Source organism: Caloenas nicobarica, chromosome 5 (genome assembly GCF_036013445.1).
Source record: "Caloenas nicobarica isolate bCalNic1 chromosome 5, bCalNic1.hap1, whole genome shotgun sequence".
NCBI classification, from domain to species: Eukaryota; Metazoa; Chordata; class Aves; order Columbiformes; family Columbidae; genus Caloenas; species Caloenas nicobarica.
This window is the reverse complement of record NC_088249.1, coordinates 39,652,426-39,669,324: the sequence shown is the minus strand read 5'-3', so window position 1 is coordinate 39,669,324 and position 16,899 is coordinate 39,652,426. Positions and strand designations below refer to the sequence as shown.

The following is a 16,899-nucleotide window of genomic DNA, read 5'->3' as shown; positions in this document are numbered from 1 at the left end:
TAAACACCATTCAGAAGACAAAGGCTGTGTCTGTCCTTCTAGGGCCACACAGATGACCTGACACTAGCTTTGGCAGGAATGGGGAGAACAGGTTTAATTATCTCAAGTGCTCTCCCATGAACCCAGCCAGCAAAGATGGCCAGTAGCAGAGAAAAAGGCTCCATCTGATTCAGGGAAGTAGGTAGTGGTGGCTTTCGATTAATGCTTTGCCACTACCTGCAACTTACCAGGTGCTTTGTACTCTCGGAAGGTATCATTCACGAGGGGAAGAAAAATCACGATGGGACATCCCGGCAAATCTGGATCTTGGAATATGTAGCACTCCTTCAGACTTTTCCTATCTTCTTCAGTCAAAGTAACTTTAGGGAATGGGATTTTCTGCTCTGAGTAGTATTTGTATGCCTTATCTAGAACCTGGAGTATCACAGAAATGGTCAGCATTGGAATTCAATTTGGTTGTCTTAAAGCCCCCAAATTGTTATCTAGTATTAAGGTTTAGTGACTCAGACCCGTAGGGTGGGTTCCATCTTATCAAGGGTTACTCTACACACAATTACCAAACATAGTAACCAGAATGCTAATCGCAAGCTGTAAACACAATTTCAGAGTTAGAGAATTCATCCTGGACATCGGTTTTTTTAAAACATGGAAGTATTTTGCAGAAGTTTAGGGTAAAGCATGTAGGTTTAGTAAATGAAACAACCTGTGCTAAATATATTGTATAGAATTAATTAGGAAAGAGGACCTTGGCAAGAAAATGTTTAAAGTATCTTATTATGTGTTTGGAAGCCAGGAGATAAGAAAGTTAAGTGTGAATGTGCAATTACATCTCTGCCTGTGCAGGCATTATGGCACAGTGTTAATTGAGATTGATATTTTACTGAGAATATCTGAAGTACTAGGCTATACTGTACCTTTTCCCTGAAATGTTTAATACAATATCATGTCCTACTATGTACTGTGATATTTACTCTGCACCATCTAATAGCAGACACTATCAAATAGGAAACAGTTTCTACCAAAGTGCTTAAAATTGCAGCAGCTTTTCTTCATAAAATCAATCTAGACAATGTATGAGGCTGAAATGAAACTTCATTACATGTATGCCTCACACATCATATGGCTTATTAACAGTAGCACAGCTGTTCTCATTCACAAAAAATAATTTCACTTAAGCCGGCCAAGGTGTTTAATAGCAAGTTTCTAATTAATCTCAGTTTCTGAGATATAAAGACCCCAACTTTTTTTCTGCAAGGCCTTATAGACTTTATCTCCATGAAACTGGAATTTCTGCAGAATGATGCTTGTCCCTAGTAGCGTTTTATTTGTCAGTGCAGAAATGATCTGCCCCTGATTATCCACCTAATTATCCACTATATTCTAACTTAAGTCAGGAGAAATTGTTTCCTCATCTTTATGCATATTCCTCTGCAGGGTCTTGAAACCTGCTTGATTCAGCATAAAGCAGAAGAGACTCTTCCCGTCATTCTGGAAGAGACCATGCTGATGTCCTCTTGAATAATTCAACATGTTCATAAACCAGCAAGAGAGATTTCAGGAAGAAATAGGAACAATATTAACAACTACATTGAGAAACATAGGGGAATACAGTAGTTAAGAAACGAACAGCTGAAATAACTAGCAGTTCTGGACACTACTAGCTAGACTTTTACAAGAAAAAGCAGAGAAAAACACATGGCAACGCGAGTCTCCTCACCGATGTGTGTGATCCAGTAGTATAACTTAAATATATTATGACATCCACTTCCCTCTGTGGCCTTAAAAGTGGTGCACTGCTGGTATTGACGAAAAATCCAGCATCTATCATGCCCAGATAATCAGCATTTTGCATCAGCTGGTTAGGACGTGAGTCTAACACAGTGTCTAAAAAGAAAATATTTATGAGAATAAGAAATTATCAGCAGGAATTTTGACTGCAAAAAGAAATGAAAGGTGAAACTGACCATTCCAGAGGCCTGGTTTAATTTAATTGTGACACTACTGGATTCTCAAATGGGTATGGAAGGGACTGCAAAACACCAGCTAAATTCCTGTTCTGAAAAATCTTCTATGTTGAGATTCCAGGCAATATATTACAGTAACTTGTCATACTCATTAGTACCAGTAGCTATTTCTAATACTTAAGCTAAATCTGCCTTGCTTCATTTCAATCATTTTCCCGTTTTTTATCCATCAGTGATTTGGAGAATAAAATATCCCCATCCCTTTTTTCATTTGGAGTTATGCCTCCCCATCAGTCCCCTCTTCTTTGGACTACAAAGCCCCATTCCTTTACAGCTTTCTCTCTTAGGTCGTATTTTCTGGGATATTCCAGTTGCATTTGAAGTCACAGGCACAGTCCTGCCAAATTAAGTCTTGCCATGTTCACTCTTTGCTACTTTAAATTCAGTTCTGTCAGCTGCAAGCCTACACTCTCAGCCTGGACTACAGACATCTCAGCTAAAGCACATAAACACATGCTTATATTTATAAACAGTCTTAAATACCTGGCAACACTGAAGTCTTAATCTCTTCTCTCTGTTCAGAAAAGAAATGTTCTTTCAGGAGATTTTTTCTTTCCCCTCCCAAGCCTGACAGGGTTCTTTCCCAAATTTCCCATCCCAAAACCACCTGAAAACGCTGCCTGTTAAATATTAGTCTCCATTACCTTTCCATCTACAGAAGTGCTTGTTCTCCAGGTAGTTGTTATGCAGCTGGTAGCCCTTCAGGAAGTTGTGGTGATGGGCCACAGAGAAGCGGTCAGTCAACGCTCCCCGAAGGGCACTGGCCAGGGGGCCAGGAGGGGTGTACATGCGAGTTCTCAGCTCATGGGGTCTTGTAGGCAACACTGGGTCTTCATCTAGAGGAGGGGAGAAAAATTGTTGAACTGTTTGTTAATGTATGTTCATTTCTGGTTGTCCTGGTGTGTCGGAGATCTCAGGTGTTGTTCTGGGATAATTCACTTAAACATACAAAAACTGTTCTGAAGGACAGGAGTGGCTGCTGGAGAAAGCTCTGCTGATGGTCTTAACCTTGGCCTGAAGACAGTTCATCAGAAGCCGTCTTTAGTCTTGGAAAAGGGACACTTTAAGGGAACTAAGCAATTCAGAGAATGTCCTATCAGAAAGAAAGTTACATATCCTCACAGGGAGATGTCATGAAACTGAGGCAAGCATGGAGAAAATGGGGCTGAAGCACATGCTCTGACCCAGTCAGACGGACAACAACAGGGCACCACAGAGTCTATTGCAACAGTGACAGCTTCTACCTGATAATCACCTATGGCTACATGAGGATATGCTTAATCAGTAGAATGAGAACATCCCAGGAAAACCTAGGGCATACATTCGTATCTAGAAACCGGGGTGACTACATGGCAGCATATGTGGGTGAAAAGTAGACAGGCACAAGGTGTGGTTTCTTGAAATCACAACCTGCTTTGCCAGATCAAGTGGCTGATGGTGCAGCAGAAGAGATTTGGTGGTTTCTGTGATTGCACAGATGTAGTTCTTTGTTTTTGGGATGTCTGTAATTATAGTTAATATCATATGAAATTATTTAGCAATGAAACTGTGGTTTCTATATTGCTTCAGAAAATATCCTCTGGGCCTCTTTTATCTTTGTGCCAGGATGAATCCAATGCCGTAATTACTGTACTGAGTAATAAAATAAAAACCCAGGAAATATTGATTAGCCAATTTATATTCAGGTTTATTCTCTGCACAGGCAGTGAAAAGAACTTTATTCTGTGCCACTGCTTCTTGGTTCTGTAATGTTGAGTGAGAATAGACAATGCCAACACAATTCCCAAGAAATGCGTGACCCGTCTAAAGCTTCCTCTTAAGGCCAGAGCCTTTTAATCAGTAGTGTTTTAGTAAGACTAGTAATTACAGCAGCATTTTCCTGATTACCCTCTTCCTCTTAGTATTTATGGTGGGAGGGGAAGTTGCTATCTCTTAGGAGGATCCTATGACGTTGTCTTCAACATAGTTGACAAGATGATGCTGAAAGGCATCCAGAAGACCAAGCAACCATAAATAAAAGACTTAATAATTTCTCACCAATTTCTTCTATTCTGTCTTGTGTCCATCGCTTCCAGAAGTCCTCTGAACTGTGGGACAGTCCCCATATTTGTAATAGGTTCACAGAAAATATACTGCTCCACATACCTGCAAAGGGAATTAGTGAACACAAGGACACATTTTAACAAAAAAATGCCTTTTTCCTTCTCTTTTGATCTCTTGGATTAATTTTTGAATGTGCTTAATTTAAATATTTCTAAACTTCTGGGCTGTTAAATTCCTCTTAACTTTCCTGTGGCATTGGCTTGGGTCACACTACCATCAGTTCCACATCTAACCCACTGCATGGCTCGGGCACACAGTAAAGAGAGAGAAGAATGAGAGAGAAGTAAAGGTAAAGGAGAAAAAACACTCCAGAAGCAAAAGAAGAGCTCAGGTAAATCAGAGGAGTGAACTGGCTGTTCAGCCATTCAGTTCGTAAGAGCAAGTCTCACCCTGCAGCATATAAAGTCTCATAGATGCAGTGGCCTCTGCTCCCCTGTGTGCTCTTGTCTCCATCCAGGGTTGTCCCTCTCTACCTCCCTGCAGGGGCACTGGTGGCTTTGTTGACAAAACACAATGCAACCATTTCATCTGCTGTTGTAAATTTAAACATGTATTCTCATTAGTCTACCATAAATGGACTTCCTAATTTTTAGTGGAACACAGAAAACAATACAGTATACACAATATGTAGAAAATTAATTTTCAAGTAGTGGGCCAGGCAAAAAGGACCAGCCTGAAAAGCAGAGGTATTCCTTGGACTTATAGACTGTTTAATATCATAGCATGTTTACTGAAGCCATGGAGCTTCTAAGCAACACAACTGTAAGAAAACATGACTGAATCTGAACTCGCACAGCTCTACATTCACCTGCCAGTGACTCTGACTCCATGGTGAAGGGATATTATTGGTTTTACACACAACCCACCAGTACAAGTCAAGGACTGATCAGAGACACTCAGAGACCCTTTGCTTCTGGTCTCATTTTTCCTCCTGGGTAGCCTGCATCTTTGGTAGATGGCATTCTCTACATGGGGTTGAAGTTAAACCTCACGGTGAAAGCACAGCTGCAGGTTTTCTGCACAGCCAAAATTTTTATAAATTGGAGTGCAGTCAGAGAGGAATCAGAAGAATAACAAAAGAAGTGAGAAACATTCCTTACAATGAAAGAATTAAGGAAATTTATCTATTCCATCTATAAGACACAATGTTAAAAAGTTTGTGACTACTGAGACAGTGGTAAGAAACCGAAAGAAGTTATGGGATTTTTTACTGTTAGTACAAACTACCACACCCCCCTATTTCCTGGCAGGTGATATTGTAGCAGTGTTCAGTATGTTAGACTACAAATATCTACCCTCTAGTTAACAGCATTGCACCATTCCGAAGTGCCAGGACAATGCAATACATCACCTTGAAGGTAGCAGATCCGGGATTCAGGGAGCTTTTTTAACAAGCGACCCATGAAGAACTTGCTTCCAAAATGCTGTGTGGGAACGAAGCAGCCATACTTCAGCAGTCCTACCTCGTATGGGGTGAACTCGACCCACTCTGCAACACAGGCACAAGGGGACACTTGCAGGGCTCCCAGGCTCTCAGACAGGTGTGGACTGAGGGGCAGCGAGGACATAAACCCAGCTGACCTTTGTTCGCCTTTGCAAAGCTGTGCTTATTGATGACTGCCTGCAGGGCCAGGCAGCTGAGCTGGGACACTGGCAATGGGAGGCAGGAGCAGACACGCTGCTCATGTGGTTCTGCCCATGGCACAAGGTGCACGCTGGGACCACAGCAAAGCTCCAGCTTTTACACCCCCTGTGTGCACGTACCAGTCCAGGGTTCTCCAGCGTGCACAATGTTTTGATCTGCCCTTGCATATGCCACATCTGGGTGAAAGTACTTCTACTATTATAAATACAGTAAATATGACTTCCCTTGAATAATTTGGTTATGTAAAAAGACATGTACTCAGCTCTTCAGAAACGAGTTTTTTGTAGAGGCCGATTATATCTTTATGTGTGGTATTAAGGAAGGTAGAACTTTGACTTTCTCGGATGTCCTCTCAACATGAAGTGCAGTTATCTGACATAACTGCAGAGTAAGCAAAGACTGGGATAGAAAGGTCATGGACCATAATCTCCTTTTCATTCAGAAGTGGTTCATTTTTTCACCTCAACCATAAAAAAATTTATCTGAATTTCTTCTCCACCTCTTCTCCTCTAGCTGCTTCTCCCCATGGAAAAAAATAACCAAAACAATGAGCAAAACAAAGATTCAGTTGGGAGTAGGTCGGATGCTTTGCCAAACTTTATCATAACTATGTGGTCTTTCTTCGTGTTGAAACTATAACTAGGCATTGACAAAAAGCAGTATTTAATTCTCAGACAATTACAGTACTTCTTATTTTAGGTGTATCAGATAATATTTCAGAAATGGCCTTTCTGGCAGGATTTTGACTGTGTATGTCTAGACAGTGAAATGCTGATCTCAATAAGCTCCTCTATTAAAATTGTAAAGCACGGATGCGATGGTTAGTTCTCCAAAAAGCAACTGACACTCCAGGACTGTTTTCTCCAAGTGCTTCCAAGCAAAGACGACCAAATCACAGAAATTCAGTTGCCAGTTTTAGCCCGACAGGATCTGAAACATCATCCTTACCTTTGAAATCGTTGGTGCTGTAGCTGTCCCGGACGTTGACTGACACATAGATAGGCAGTGGGTTCTGGCCATCACACAGTGCTTCTTGCTGGTCTGAAAGTTTGTGGGAGTCTTTCTGGTTTTGAAGAAAAACAGTTGTGTGAGAAGAGATGGAAACAACACATGGTGAATTTGATAGCCCCGGTGCTGGAGAAGTCAGGCAGCTCTGCCCGCCGCGTGCAGGACATGCCAGGGCAGCTCCAGGCACCCACCCGCCAGTGACAGACCAGTCTCCCAGGGTCTGGCCTGAATTTGTGCATGGGTTCACGAAGAGGCAAGGAGAGGCAAAACTACGCCTGCATGGATGTCTGTACATACTAGAAAGTACTGGCAAGTTGGAGAAGGGGGAAGCTTCCCCTTAGGATGAGGAGCACAGTGAGCAGTCCTTGCTCTCCTGGGGCTGAAGGAAGCCCTTGAGAATGTCGGCATTGATTTCCTTTCTCAGTACACAAGAGCTGTCACAGTCCAGGCCTTGCAAGGGGACTGGAATTTGGCTGAAAATTATTTGCATCCCACCTAGCTTCTCTTCTGGAAAAGCATATTCTCATTGAAGAGGTTTGTAAAAAACACAAAATCTCATGAACTGCTGACAAATTTAAGAGCAGCTAATTCTGGCAGATTAGGGAGATGTTAATGGTTACATAGCAGTTGTCAGCACTGTTCAAAGGGGAAGATGCTTGGCTAGATTTTGAGGGGGATCTCATCCAGCTAAGAGTAAAAGAGAGGCAGCTATTCAACTTATACCTTTGTTTAATATGTAGTATTCCTTTCTGTATGTATTTATTGTATGTTTACATATATATAATACTGTATATTTATTTATAAAAATAAATAAATAAACCCAAATGAATGGCTGAATGATTGCCCACACTGAAGCACACTTCTGTTCGATCCTCAACTGCTCTTCCCTTCCCACTTCCCAAGTACCAAAAAGCACACATCCTTGAACTGTGGTCCAGCTGAAGAAAAGAGGGAGTGAACTGCTGTGCTGTAGGGGTAGAAAACACTTCAGATAACACAAAAAGAAATTTGTTATTGCTTGTAAACTTTAGTATTACTTAAACCAGCTACTGTCTGAGCAGTCCTTCTCAGCAAAAGTAAAATATGCACTTGCCTCCAGCGTACCTGCAGATCAAGTTACCTGCCAGTGGATACAAACCAGCAAGCATTCTAGCTGTTTCACACGTGCTTTGGATAGTTTTTAAGCTGGTGAGATTACTCTGGTTTGCATCTTGAATTCTTTTTGCATGCACGAACTGCATCTTAGGTAGACTGCCCAAGACTGCCTCCACTTCTATTTAAATACCAGCTAGACTTCAAATGGCTGCATCAACAACCTAATATACTAACATATAGGATGCATTTCTCCCTAGGCAGACTATCAGAGTAAATAAAAAAATCTGAGAGTTTTTGACATGAAGAACTCCACTCTGTTTTGAGGTACATTCTCTGAAATGATGGGCTAGTTTTCTCTCTATTCACTAAGAGAAAAATACATGGTTGTCTAACAAATAGAATATATCATACCCCATCATTTAGTAAGTACTCAATCATGAGCCCCCAAAGATCTATAAATGATGTTCTGTATCCCTCTTCTTGCCGGTGACAAAGCTGCTTGTTGTAGTACTTCATGCGATCCATGGAGAAACAACCCATCTTGCATTTGGTTGCTTGTTTCTGGGCTTCACCAATATGCGAGTCTAGGTCTTTCTGTGACCAGTAGGCATCTCTGTATAAGTTGGCCATGGTCCTGGAGAAAGATAATACAGACAGAAAAAGCCAAATGGAGTAAAAAAAGTCTTGAAATTTTGTGCCTTTGGGCAGATAGGTTTACATTTAGGGATTCACTTCTGCTTATACATACTCTGGTTTTGCTGCTCCATCCAGCAGAATGAACACTCCAGAGTCTATAACTGTTTTAAAGATGGCCCTGAAGGATAATGTATTTTTTATGTTCTTCACTTTTTTGTGGTTGTTTTTTTGGTTTTTTTGGTTTTTTTTTCAAACAGAACTGGCAGCCGCTTAAGAGATAAAATTACCAAGTGTGAACATAGGTACATTTCTGAAGTACAAATTAAGCAGAAAATTGCAATAAATTTTCTTGGCTTGCCAGAAATCAGTTCACACCAGCTGCTGTCTCTTGGCTTTGTATCACTTAGTGTTAATCCTGTGGTATCTCTATGCTTTATTTTAACGCCATCCTCTATTTTACCAGCCTTCCCTATGTGGGACCGTCAGATATTGGGCATTTGTAGGTCCTGTGAGCAGGGAATAACGCTGCCCAGAGGAACTCAGTCCTTTCCCAAACTGACAGGTTGCAGGAGTAAGTGTGCATTGTCCTGCAGTTTTCTTTGTGTGACCCGTTAGAAAGCAGAGCCAGTCTCAGAAGTTACTGGGAACAACAACGAGGACACCAGTGGAGAGGGGAAGAGGTGTGGTGCTATGGACAGTCTTACATCCACAGTAACTACTTACTTAGAAAACATTTTGACAAATATAATTGTCATATACATATTTAACTACTGTAAATGTGGAGTTGAAAAGCACAGTAAAGAATTGCTAATAAAAAATCAGTGCATCAGATCAAGCTAATATTTAATGGCCCATTACTGAGAAGCAGCTTGTTTCTATGTCTGAAGAAAATCTGATCTCATCTGCTTTCAGAAGCTCCTCTCTGCAGCAGCGTCACGCTCAAAAGGCCTGGTCAAGCCTGCTGCACGAGCTCGCTTACCAGGTGGTGCCGGACAACCCACTGATGTATGTTACACAGTCCAGGAGATTTAATTTCTTGAGTCCCATGAGGCTGCCATATAGTCCTGTCATTGACTTCAGTCCTCCGCCTGTCGTGATGATAGCCACAACAGGGACCTGTTGGACAGAAGAGGATGGAACATTCACACTGACAGCATTCAACGCAACGTCCCAGACTGCAATACAGTGTGGTCACATCAGGTCCAGGTCCTGATCTCAGAGGCTGGGTCTGTTTTCAGAAAGTGAGGTACCAAACCAAGCAATGACTGTGACTGCTGCTTCCCTTTGGATTAACATGGGTTCAGAGATTAACCCAAACCTGGGTTCTTGCCCATCTCTAGGGCAAAGAGGGCACAGATGAACAAGAAGAAACCCTTCTCTGGAGGCAACAATGTATTTTCTCTACATTTCCCACTCTTTCGCCACTTTTTTATAATTTCATACATCTACTGCTACTGTATGAAAATCCACATACCAGCCTCATGAAGAAATACACTCCGTTGACAGCCAGTGTTGTTAAGCTACTCTCATCAATGCTGTTATTCTTCAGTATTGTGAAATTATTTTAAAATAAATTATATTTACTTTAAGAAATTTCAAAACTGCAAGAAAGGGAAGATATAAGAAGCACTCAGAGAAATTTATCGTAAACTCTCACAAAATGATGAAATTTGAACAAGGGAAGAAATCTTTGCTATGTAATGTATTTAGTCTGCACACAGTAATTCTGAACCAAGCCATTTATGGCATAGGATGGCAGGGATGAACACACCTCAAATATGACAAATTCCAAATTGACAGTCATGAAGGATGCAACTGTTGCAACTAGTCTTTCCTGCAGTAATAAACCTTGGCAGAAGAAGCAAATGCGCTCAAGATATATGGACAAGCTGGTACACACAAAACAGATGTGTTTTGATGACCACTCATCTAGAAGAGTACATGAAGGCACTAGAAATTCAAGATCTGCCACCCCCCTGCACACACGTACTTCATGATCCTGCAGATCGTGTTGTAGGTGAAAAACATTTTTCAGGGCACTTGCTACGTATCTCTTTCTTTTCCCCAGGAAGGCCATCTCCTCTGAACACAAGTCAAACCCAAAGCGCATGTCCAGGTCTTGGTGGCACGAACAGTTACTAAGATAAAAACAGGCACATATTTTACATATTGACACACCCATATCAATATTAGGACGTTGAACAAAGATAATCTATAGCACCCTTCCCTTCAAACAGGATGATGCAATGACACAGGAGAAAAAATAATTATATTTTTTAAAGTAACAAAACTTATTTCAATTAGTAAGCTTAACCAGTGCCATTATACTTCATTATTACTAATTGATGAAGATACAAATGAAATTAAATATTTAAACGACTATTCTAAAACTAAATGAGTTTAGTTTTAGAATTACAAGTTTAGAAAATCTGTGTGAATGGTCAAAAGTGAGTGTATTGATTCCTATTTCACAGGGTATTGTCTCATTCTAAATCTAAAATAAAACCCGTTTTTCAAAGGTTGGCATTTCCAACGTCAAGGATATTGCTCATTTTGAGCAGCTGGAGTGGGAACACATCCCCCTCTAGCGGTGAGCATCGCCGGGGAGCAAACCCATCCACCCACTGCCATGCATGACCTCGGTGGCGCCCAGCCCCTGGATGGATGGAGATGGTTCACTGAGTTCGGTGGGGAAGGATTTCACTCCTGCTGCTGTGATCTGTCTGCATGTGCACAAGCCGTCTCATGGGTCAACGCTGGCTGTTGCATTTCACGTCAGTCTTGGCTCAAAAATTGTGAAGCTTAATATTACTCAGAGGAAGAATTCATTTGCATCCATTTTGAAATTTAAGAAGTCATTCCTTAAAAATCCACTGTTGGAGCTTATTTCCCTGGGCATTTTGCTCTTCCACTCACTGACCTCCCTCCTGTCTCTTCCTGCCCCATGCACACCAGACACCAATGGGCAAGAGGTGGTGTCTTCAGGCCTGAGTTACCCGTGGACTCCCCGCCTGCCCCAGCTAGCCCTGGCCAGCCATTGTAAAACTGCAGGATTCTGCTTTTTCTTTCAAGGACAGAACTTCTCTTTTCTACTGAGTTAATCATTTCAATGAAACTAGTAATTAAATTCATTTATGAGATTTCTCCACCATCAGATTTGGATAAAATCAGCCAAATGAATACAACTATATTTGTAAACGAAGACACGCAAGGGGAACTCTGTTGGGTGGAGCTGTAAAAGTCAGTTTCCATTGTAAATCAAGATATAAACAAACCACTTTTAAAGTTCTCTGAATGTAAAATAAATACATAGAAAGCATTTTTCCAGTTCTGGAATAGTGCTGGTTTTCCTGTTGTCATTGATCACTTGCCTTTCTGAAATGAATGATAGAAAATTCTGTTTGAATTCAAAATTAAGTTATTTTTCCCTTTTATTTCCTAGTCAGGCACACACAAAAAAGATCAGTTTACCCTGTTCTGTGTATTTCATATGTTTATGGATAACATGAAACATCTTCATGTTTACTGATGAGTATTAATGAGAATGTCTAAAAATGTCAAACCACTAGCCACGTTGCCTACCTGAAATTCTACTCAATATACACTATAACTGCTACTGAATATTGACAGTTAAGAAAAAACCAAATGTTTATAATTTCCAATCAACTTTAATATTTACTCCTGTTCATTCTGGTGTTTTAGTCAGCTTTGTTCTTTTTGTGAATTTCAGAGACTGACATTGATCAAAAATAATATTCTGTGGTCAGAAGGGAATGTTTAATGTTAAAATAAATACATGTTTATGAACATTTATTGATTAAAGCCAAATCTTCCTAAAGCTATTTCTGTATAATATGCTGTGCATGTATTTTATGTTTTATTAAAAGCACGTTCTAGTTTTCAGAGAGAAAATGCCTGCTTGTGTCATTTCCATGTGGCTAAAACAATATCAAAATCAATAACTCGAGTCTTTAGGAAGAGAAGAAGAATTCTTACCAGCTTTGTGTTCTCACATTCAAGTCAAATCTTTTCTCCTGGAAAACAAGAATGTGTACTGTAATTTTTTTTGTTTCTCCCCTTTCTGTCTTGAGGTTGGAGCTTGATTTAGACCCCAGGAACGTCTGGCAATTGCAAAGTTAATTATCTGAGATCTCAGCATATACTTCCAAAAGCATTCACATATCTTTGGTGGTACATCCCTGCCCACAAATCCCAAATGCTTCCAGACTGCAGAAACCATTAACAATCTTGGTATAGGAGGTTCCAGAGACCCATGCAGTAGGTCCTGTTTCCCGTATTTTTCACAAGCTTTCTGCAACATCCTGAAATACTATTTTTTGTATGTTTCCCATTCTTTATGCTCTAATACACAACACATCTTTGACATCCTGGACACAGTCTCACAGTGAAGAGCCTGCAAGTCTGCTTTTGCTGCTGCCAAGACTTCATCCTGTCTTAAAATAGTTATTGCAACCTTCATAATAACCGACAAAAAATATTCTGTTTCGACAGAATGTTTTAATGGTCCTGAAATCGTATGTTGTCCTACTTATTCACAATGTAACTATTACTATTTGGACAAGATTGTCCCTAATAATCTGGAAATCTGTAGGTACTTCTTAACAGAAACACTTTTTTTTTTTTTTTGTAGTATGGATCCTTTTCTTCTATTAACTTCATTCAAAATTATACAGCACATAGGTCTATTTCATGCAATATTCCCATTACATTCTTTAAAATCCATACAATATTTCTAATATTTTCAATATATTTTAATATACTGTCCTTCGAAGCACAAGGTTTACTAGGGGCAAGTTTATTGACTTTTTCCTAGCTCATGTCCAAGGACCAACTTTCACTTTGGACCTTAAGCAAAGGATGAGTCAGTGAGCCTTTGGGTAAAACAGGGAGACACATACTGAAGGAATCATCATATTTTCTGACATCCTTGTTGATCTCTGTATCTGCTATTGGCACATAATAGTGGCATCTATAGACTAGTTGAGTCCACAGACTAACGGAAGGTCAAACTTCTTCTGTGAAGAAAACAGTTGGAGAAACAAAGCTCCTGTTCAAGGTCTGAGAAAAAATCAGAACATTTCTTACCTCCTTATAAGTCATGTGGGGCAATATTATGGGGACTTATAGAAGGAATGATTTCAACTTGGGTGACTTTTTATTCCTGGAGTCTGGAAGTGATGCTCACCTCTGCAATGGTCGTTGTCCTTCCCATGGGCAGTGAATTCAGCATCACCACAGGGGAGCCCGTCTCTGTACTGTACTTACAGGTCCACTGGGAAAACAACATGCTTTAAGGAGAAAACCAGTAATGGTTTACCCTCTCCCCCTCCTCCCACTTTCTAGAGAGGTACTCATGGTCAGTTCATCATAAAGTCCATTTCCAACATACAGGGTGGTAGCGTCTCTTCTTTGGCAACATGACGTCCAGTGTTGGCTCCGCATACTTGATATAGTGGAACGTGGTGGGACCTGACGGGCTGGCTACTCCATCAGGGCCCAGCGTGATATCCCGTGTCCCCTCAAAGGAGCCCTTCACAGTGAGGGAAAGCTCTTTCTCTAAAAGAACAAAACAAAGGTTGTGAGAAATGTCACTATAATTTAACTGGAAAACTATGCTGGCTTGATTAAAAGTGGGGTGCTGCAGAGCTTGGACCACAGCTTTGTCTGGTGGAAAACACTCTGAAGGGAGCACTAGCAATGCAGGGAAATGAACAAACAGAGGCTGTATTCATGGAAATGCGACTCTGAAATCTCTAGCTATTATATACAACTGGAATGTCAACTTTGATGTAGGTCTAATAGACATACGCCTGAGGGAGTAGAAGATGCAGTCATAGAAGTCTATAACAACCTAATGTGTTTACCTGGTGTTAACTGCACTGTATACTGTAAATACTATTTATTTCTCCAGTACATTATATGAAAGAGGCATCCTCTCATCAATAAGCATGCAGTTGTTGGTAAATAGATAACAAAGCAATAATCTTACTTGATTTTTGCTGTGCCTTCTCCACCACTTCAACTTCCAAGCAGCAAAGTTCACGACACTGTAAAAGAGAATAAGAATCTGTGAGAAAGATCGTCCCACCCCAGCCTTGTTACAGAGAGCCATGAATCACTCAGCTTTGGACATGTCTTGTTCCCTGAAGTGCCTAGTTCCCTGGTGCTTCTGGGCTTTTGCCTAGAAGCTGCTGACTAATAAAAAGGAAAACCTTTGAAGGGAGTTGTAGAGCATCTGCCAGTAAAAATGGTATATGACTGGGTGCAGTAAGAGGAAGATGGAAAAGAAGAAAATCAGGAGCATTTTTAGGATGCTAAGATAGATACAGAGGGTTAAACAGGGAAAAACATAAATGAAGGATATTTTGCTGAGCGACCTAGAGTCAACAGTAGAAAAAGTTTTCTGAGGAAGCATTGCTATTGCGGTTTTTTTAATGGCACTCACTCTTCTTTCACATAATGTAATTACAATAAGTCAATATCTAGTGCTGAGCTTACCCACTAGACATGACTTGTCTCCCAGAGGAGGAAAGGCCTGGGTAGGTTATCAGCAAATGGTTTCATAGTGTTTTTACCACTGTGCTTTGATAGACAGTGGTACATTTTTGAAGAAGAACTAGTACCAGAGGAAAAGTCTGTGTGTGTCATGTGTCAAAATACAGGACAAATGGGAAATAGTGGGGTATCACCAATGAATAGGACAATAAAATATTAGTATTTCATTCTCAAAGTATCTTAAACAGGAAAGGGAGGGGCAGGGTGAAAGAGAAAGAACTGGCCTACTGGCTGTTTTATAGTTCACAGATTCTCTAACCCACACCCTCCCTCCTCCTTTATATTAAGGAAATACTTGTAGAAAATTTCTTCAGAAAAAACATACCACCAGGACTCCATTGGTAGCAATGGCTTCATAAGGACCAGAACTAGGAAACAAAATGAAAAACATGGATTTTTTAGATCAAACAAATGACTATTCATCCTTGCCCCAGATGTTGCCTTTTCTCCCCACTTAGAAGAATGATGGGCAGAGGGACCTCAGCAGCTATGCAACAAACTCCTTTTCGTGCTTGCTCGGACTGCGCACTGCTCTGAGGTGATTGCCTCTGTACCAAAGCTGAGCAATGTGTATCACAGCCACTTTTTTGCAGTACAACCTCATGATCATCTAAAATGGAATCTGCAGTTAAGCATTCAAATTCTTTTTCTCACTATAACATGTAAAGTACATGTATTTCAGTGGTAACATGCTAATACGCCAGCATATCCCCATTGGGAAGCCCAGTTCTATGTATTTGCTGATATACAAATGAAATCAAAGGGGCAGAAGGCCGTGGGTATGAATTACATGGAAAAAAAAAATCTTTCAAGATCATTCAGGTGAAGTCAGGAGAAGTTGTGGAGTGACTTGAATTCTGGTCTTGGCTCCCCACTAGTTTGAGGACTGACCTTAGGCTGGTCACTTTATTTCTGCTGTGCCTTAGTTACCTCGTAGTAACATAGAGGCAAAAATACTGATTCATATGAACTGCAGGTTGACTTTGCTGGAGAAAAAGCCCTGCACTAGAGCTTCCAACACATTGTCATTGTGTTGGGCAGAAAGACAACAGAATTACTAGGGTGAAAACAGTGCTGCAAGGGAAAATCAAAGGAGTCAGAGATACACTGGAAACCTGGACTGAACGGTTCAGTATCAGAAGTCTTTCTAGTGTACAAACTGAAACAGGCACGGAAAGATTGATAGACATGCATGCACAGACAAGCTTATGCACACACACTCAGAAAGTCTCCTGAAATATCCCCAGGTAAACAATCTGACATTGTGGATAGGGGAGACAGTGCTGGGAGGTGTCTTTGAAAGCAACTGAACTACAGAGCAAACTGACTGGAGAGATCGGACAGAAGACTCGCTCCAGCAGAGACTGCAGTAAAGATTCAGGAGAAGTCTGCCACTTTTTTGCAGAAATCCCACCAAGCGTGACTTCTAGTGCTGTCTTTGTGTTTTAACATTTAAGGATTTTTGTATTTTGTAAAGAATCTGTATATCACTTACGCAGGCTCCAATTTGAATTCAACTTCTAGCTCCTCCTTGGCCTGAAAACAAGAAATTAAATGAAATAGCTATATAATGCTTTCATCCTTCTCTAAACCCCGGTCCCTGCTACACAATATTGAAGTAACTAACTGGTTGCAATGCACAGCCTGTGATAAATATTTCAGACTGGAAGGTCTGAAAAAAACATTTCAGAACAGTTTAATGTTTCCTTCCTCATCTCCTTCCTTCTACAAGGTATCATCAAAACAACCTGTACTTTTAGCTCTTTGTATGAAGGTTTTCCAGAAAGACAATTTTCACCTTGCTTTGTCTTC

The 16,899-nt window shown here is 40.6% G+C and overlaps 1 protein-coding gene across 1 annotated transcript in view; it reads right to left on the bottom strand.

Moving 5' to 3' along the window:
- Positions 1–16,899, bottom strand: part of LOC135989933 (cytosolic phospholipase A2 epsilon-like) — a 34,333-nt gene that overhangs the window by 1,192 nt on the left and 16,242 nt on the right. Inside the window, exons 6-20 of the mRNA XM_065637063.1 lie at positions 16,583–16,623; positions 15,413–15,455; positions 14,522–14,579; positions 13,922–14,088; positions 13,718–13,804; positions 12,508–12,545; positions 10,502–10,649; positions 9,491–9,627; positions 8,287–8,509; positions 6,721–6,835; positions 5,479–5,616; positions 4,062–4,169; positions 2,669–2,860; positions 1,718–1,884; positions 228–414 (exon numbers count right to left, since the gene is read on the bottom strand). Coding sequence (XP_065493135.1) covers positions 228–414; positions 1,718–1,884; positions 2,669–2,860; positions 4,062–4,169; positions 5,479–5,616; positions 6,721–6,835; positions 8,287–8,509; positions 9,491–9,627; positions 10,502–10,649; positions 12,508–12,545; positions 13,718–13,804; positions 13,922–14,088; positions 14,522–14,579; positions 15,413–15,455; positions 16,583–16,623 — 1,849 coding nt within the window. The remainder of the gene's footprint in view (positions 1–227; positions 415–1,717; positions 1,885–2,668; positions 2,861–4,061; positions 4,170–5,478; positions 5,617–6,720; positions 6,836–8,286; positions 8,510–9,490; positions 9,628–10,501; positions 10,650–12,507; positions 12,546–13,717; positions 13,805–13,921; positions 14,089–14,521; positions 14,580–15,412; positions 15,456–16,582; positions 16,624–16,899) is intronic.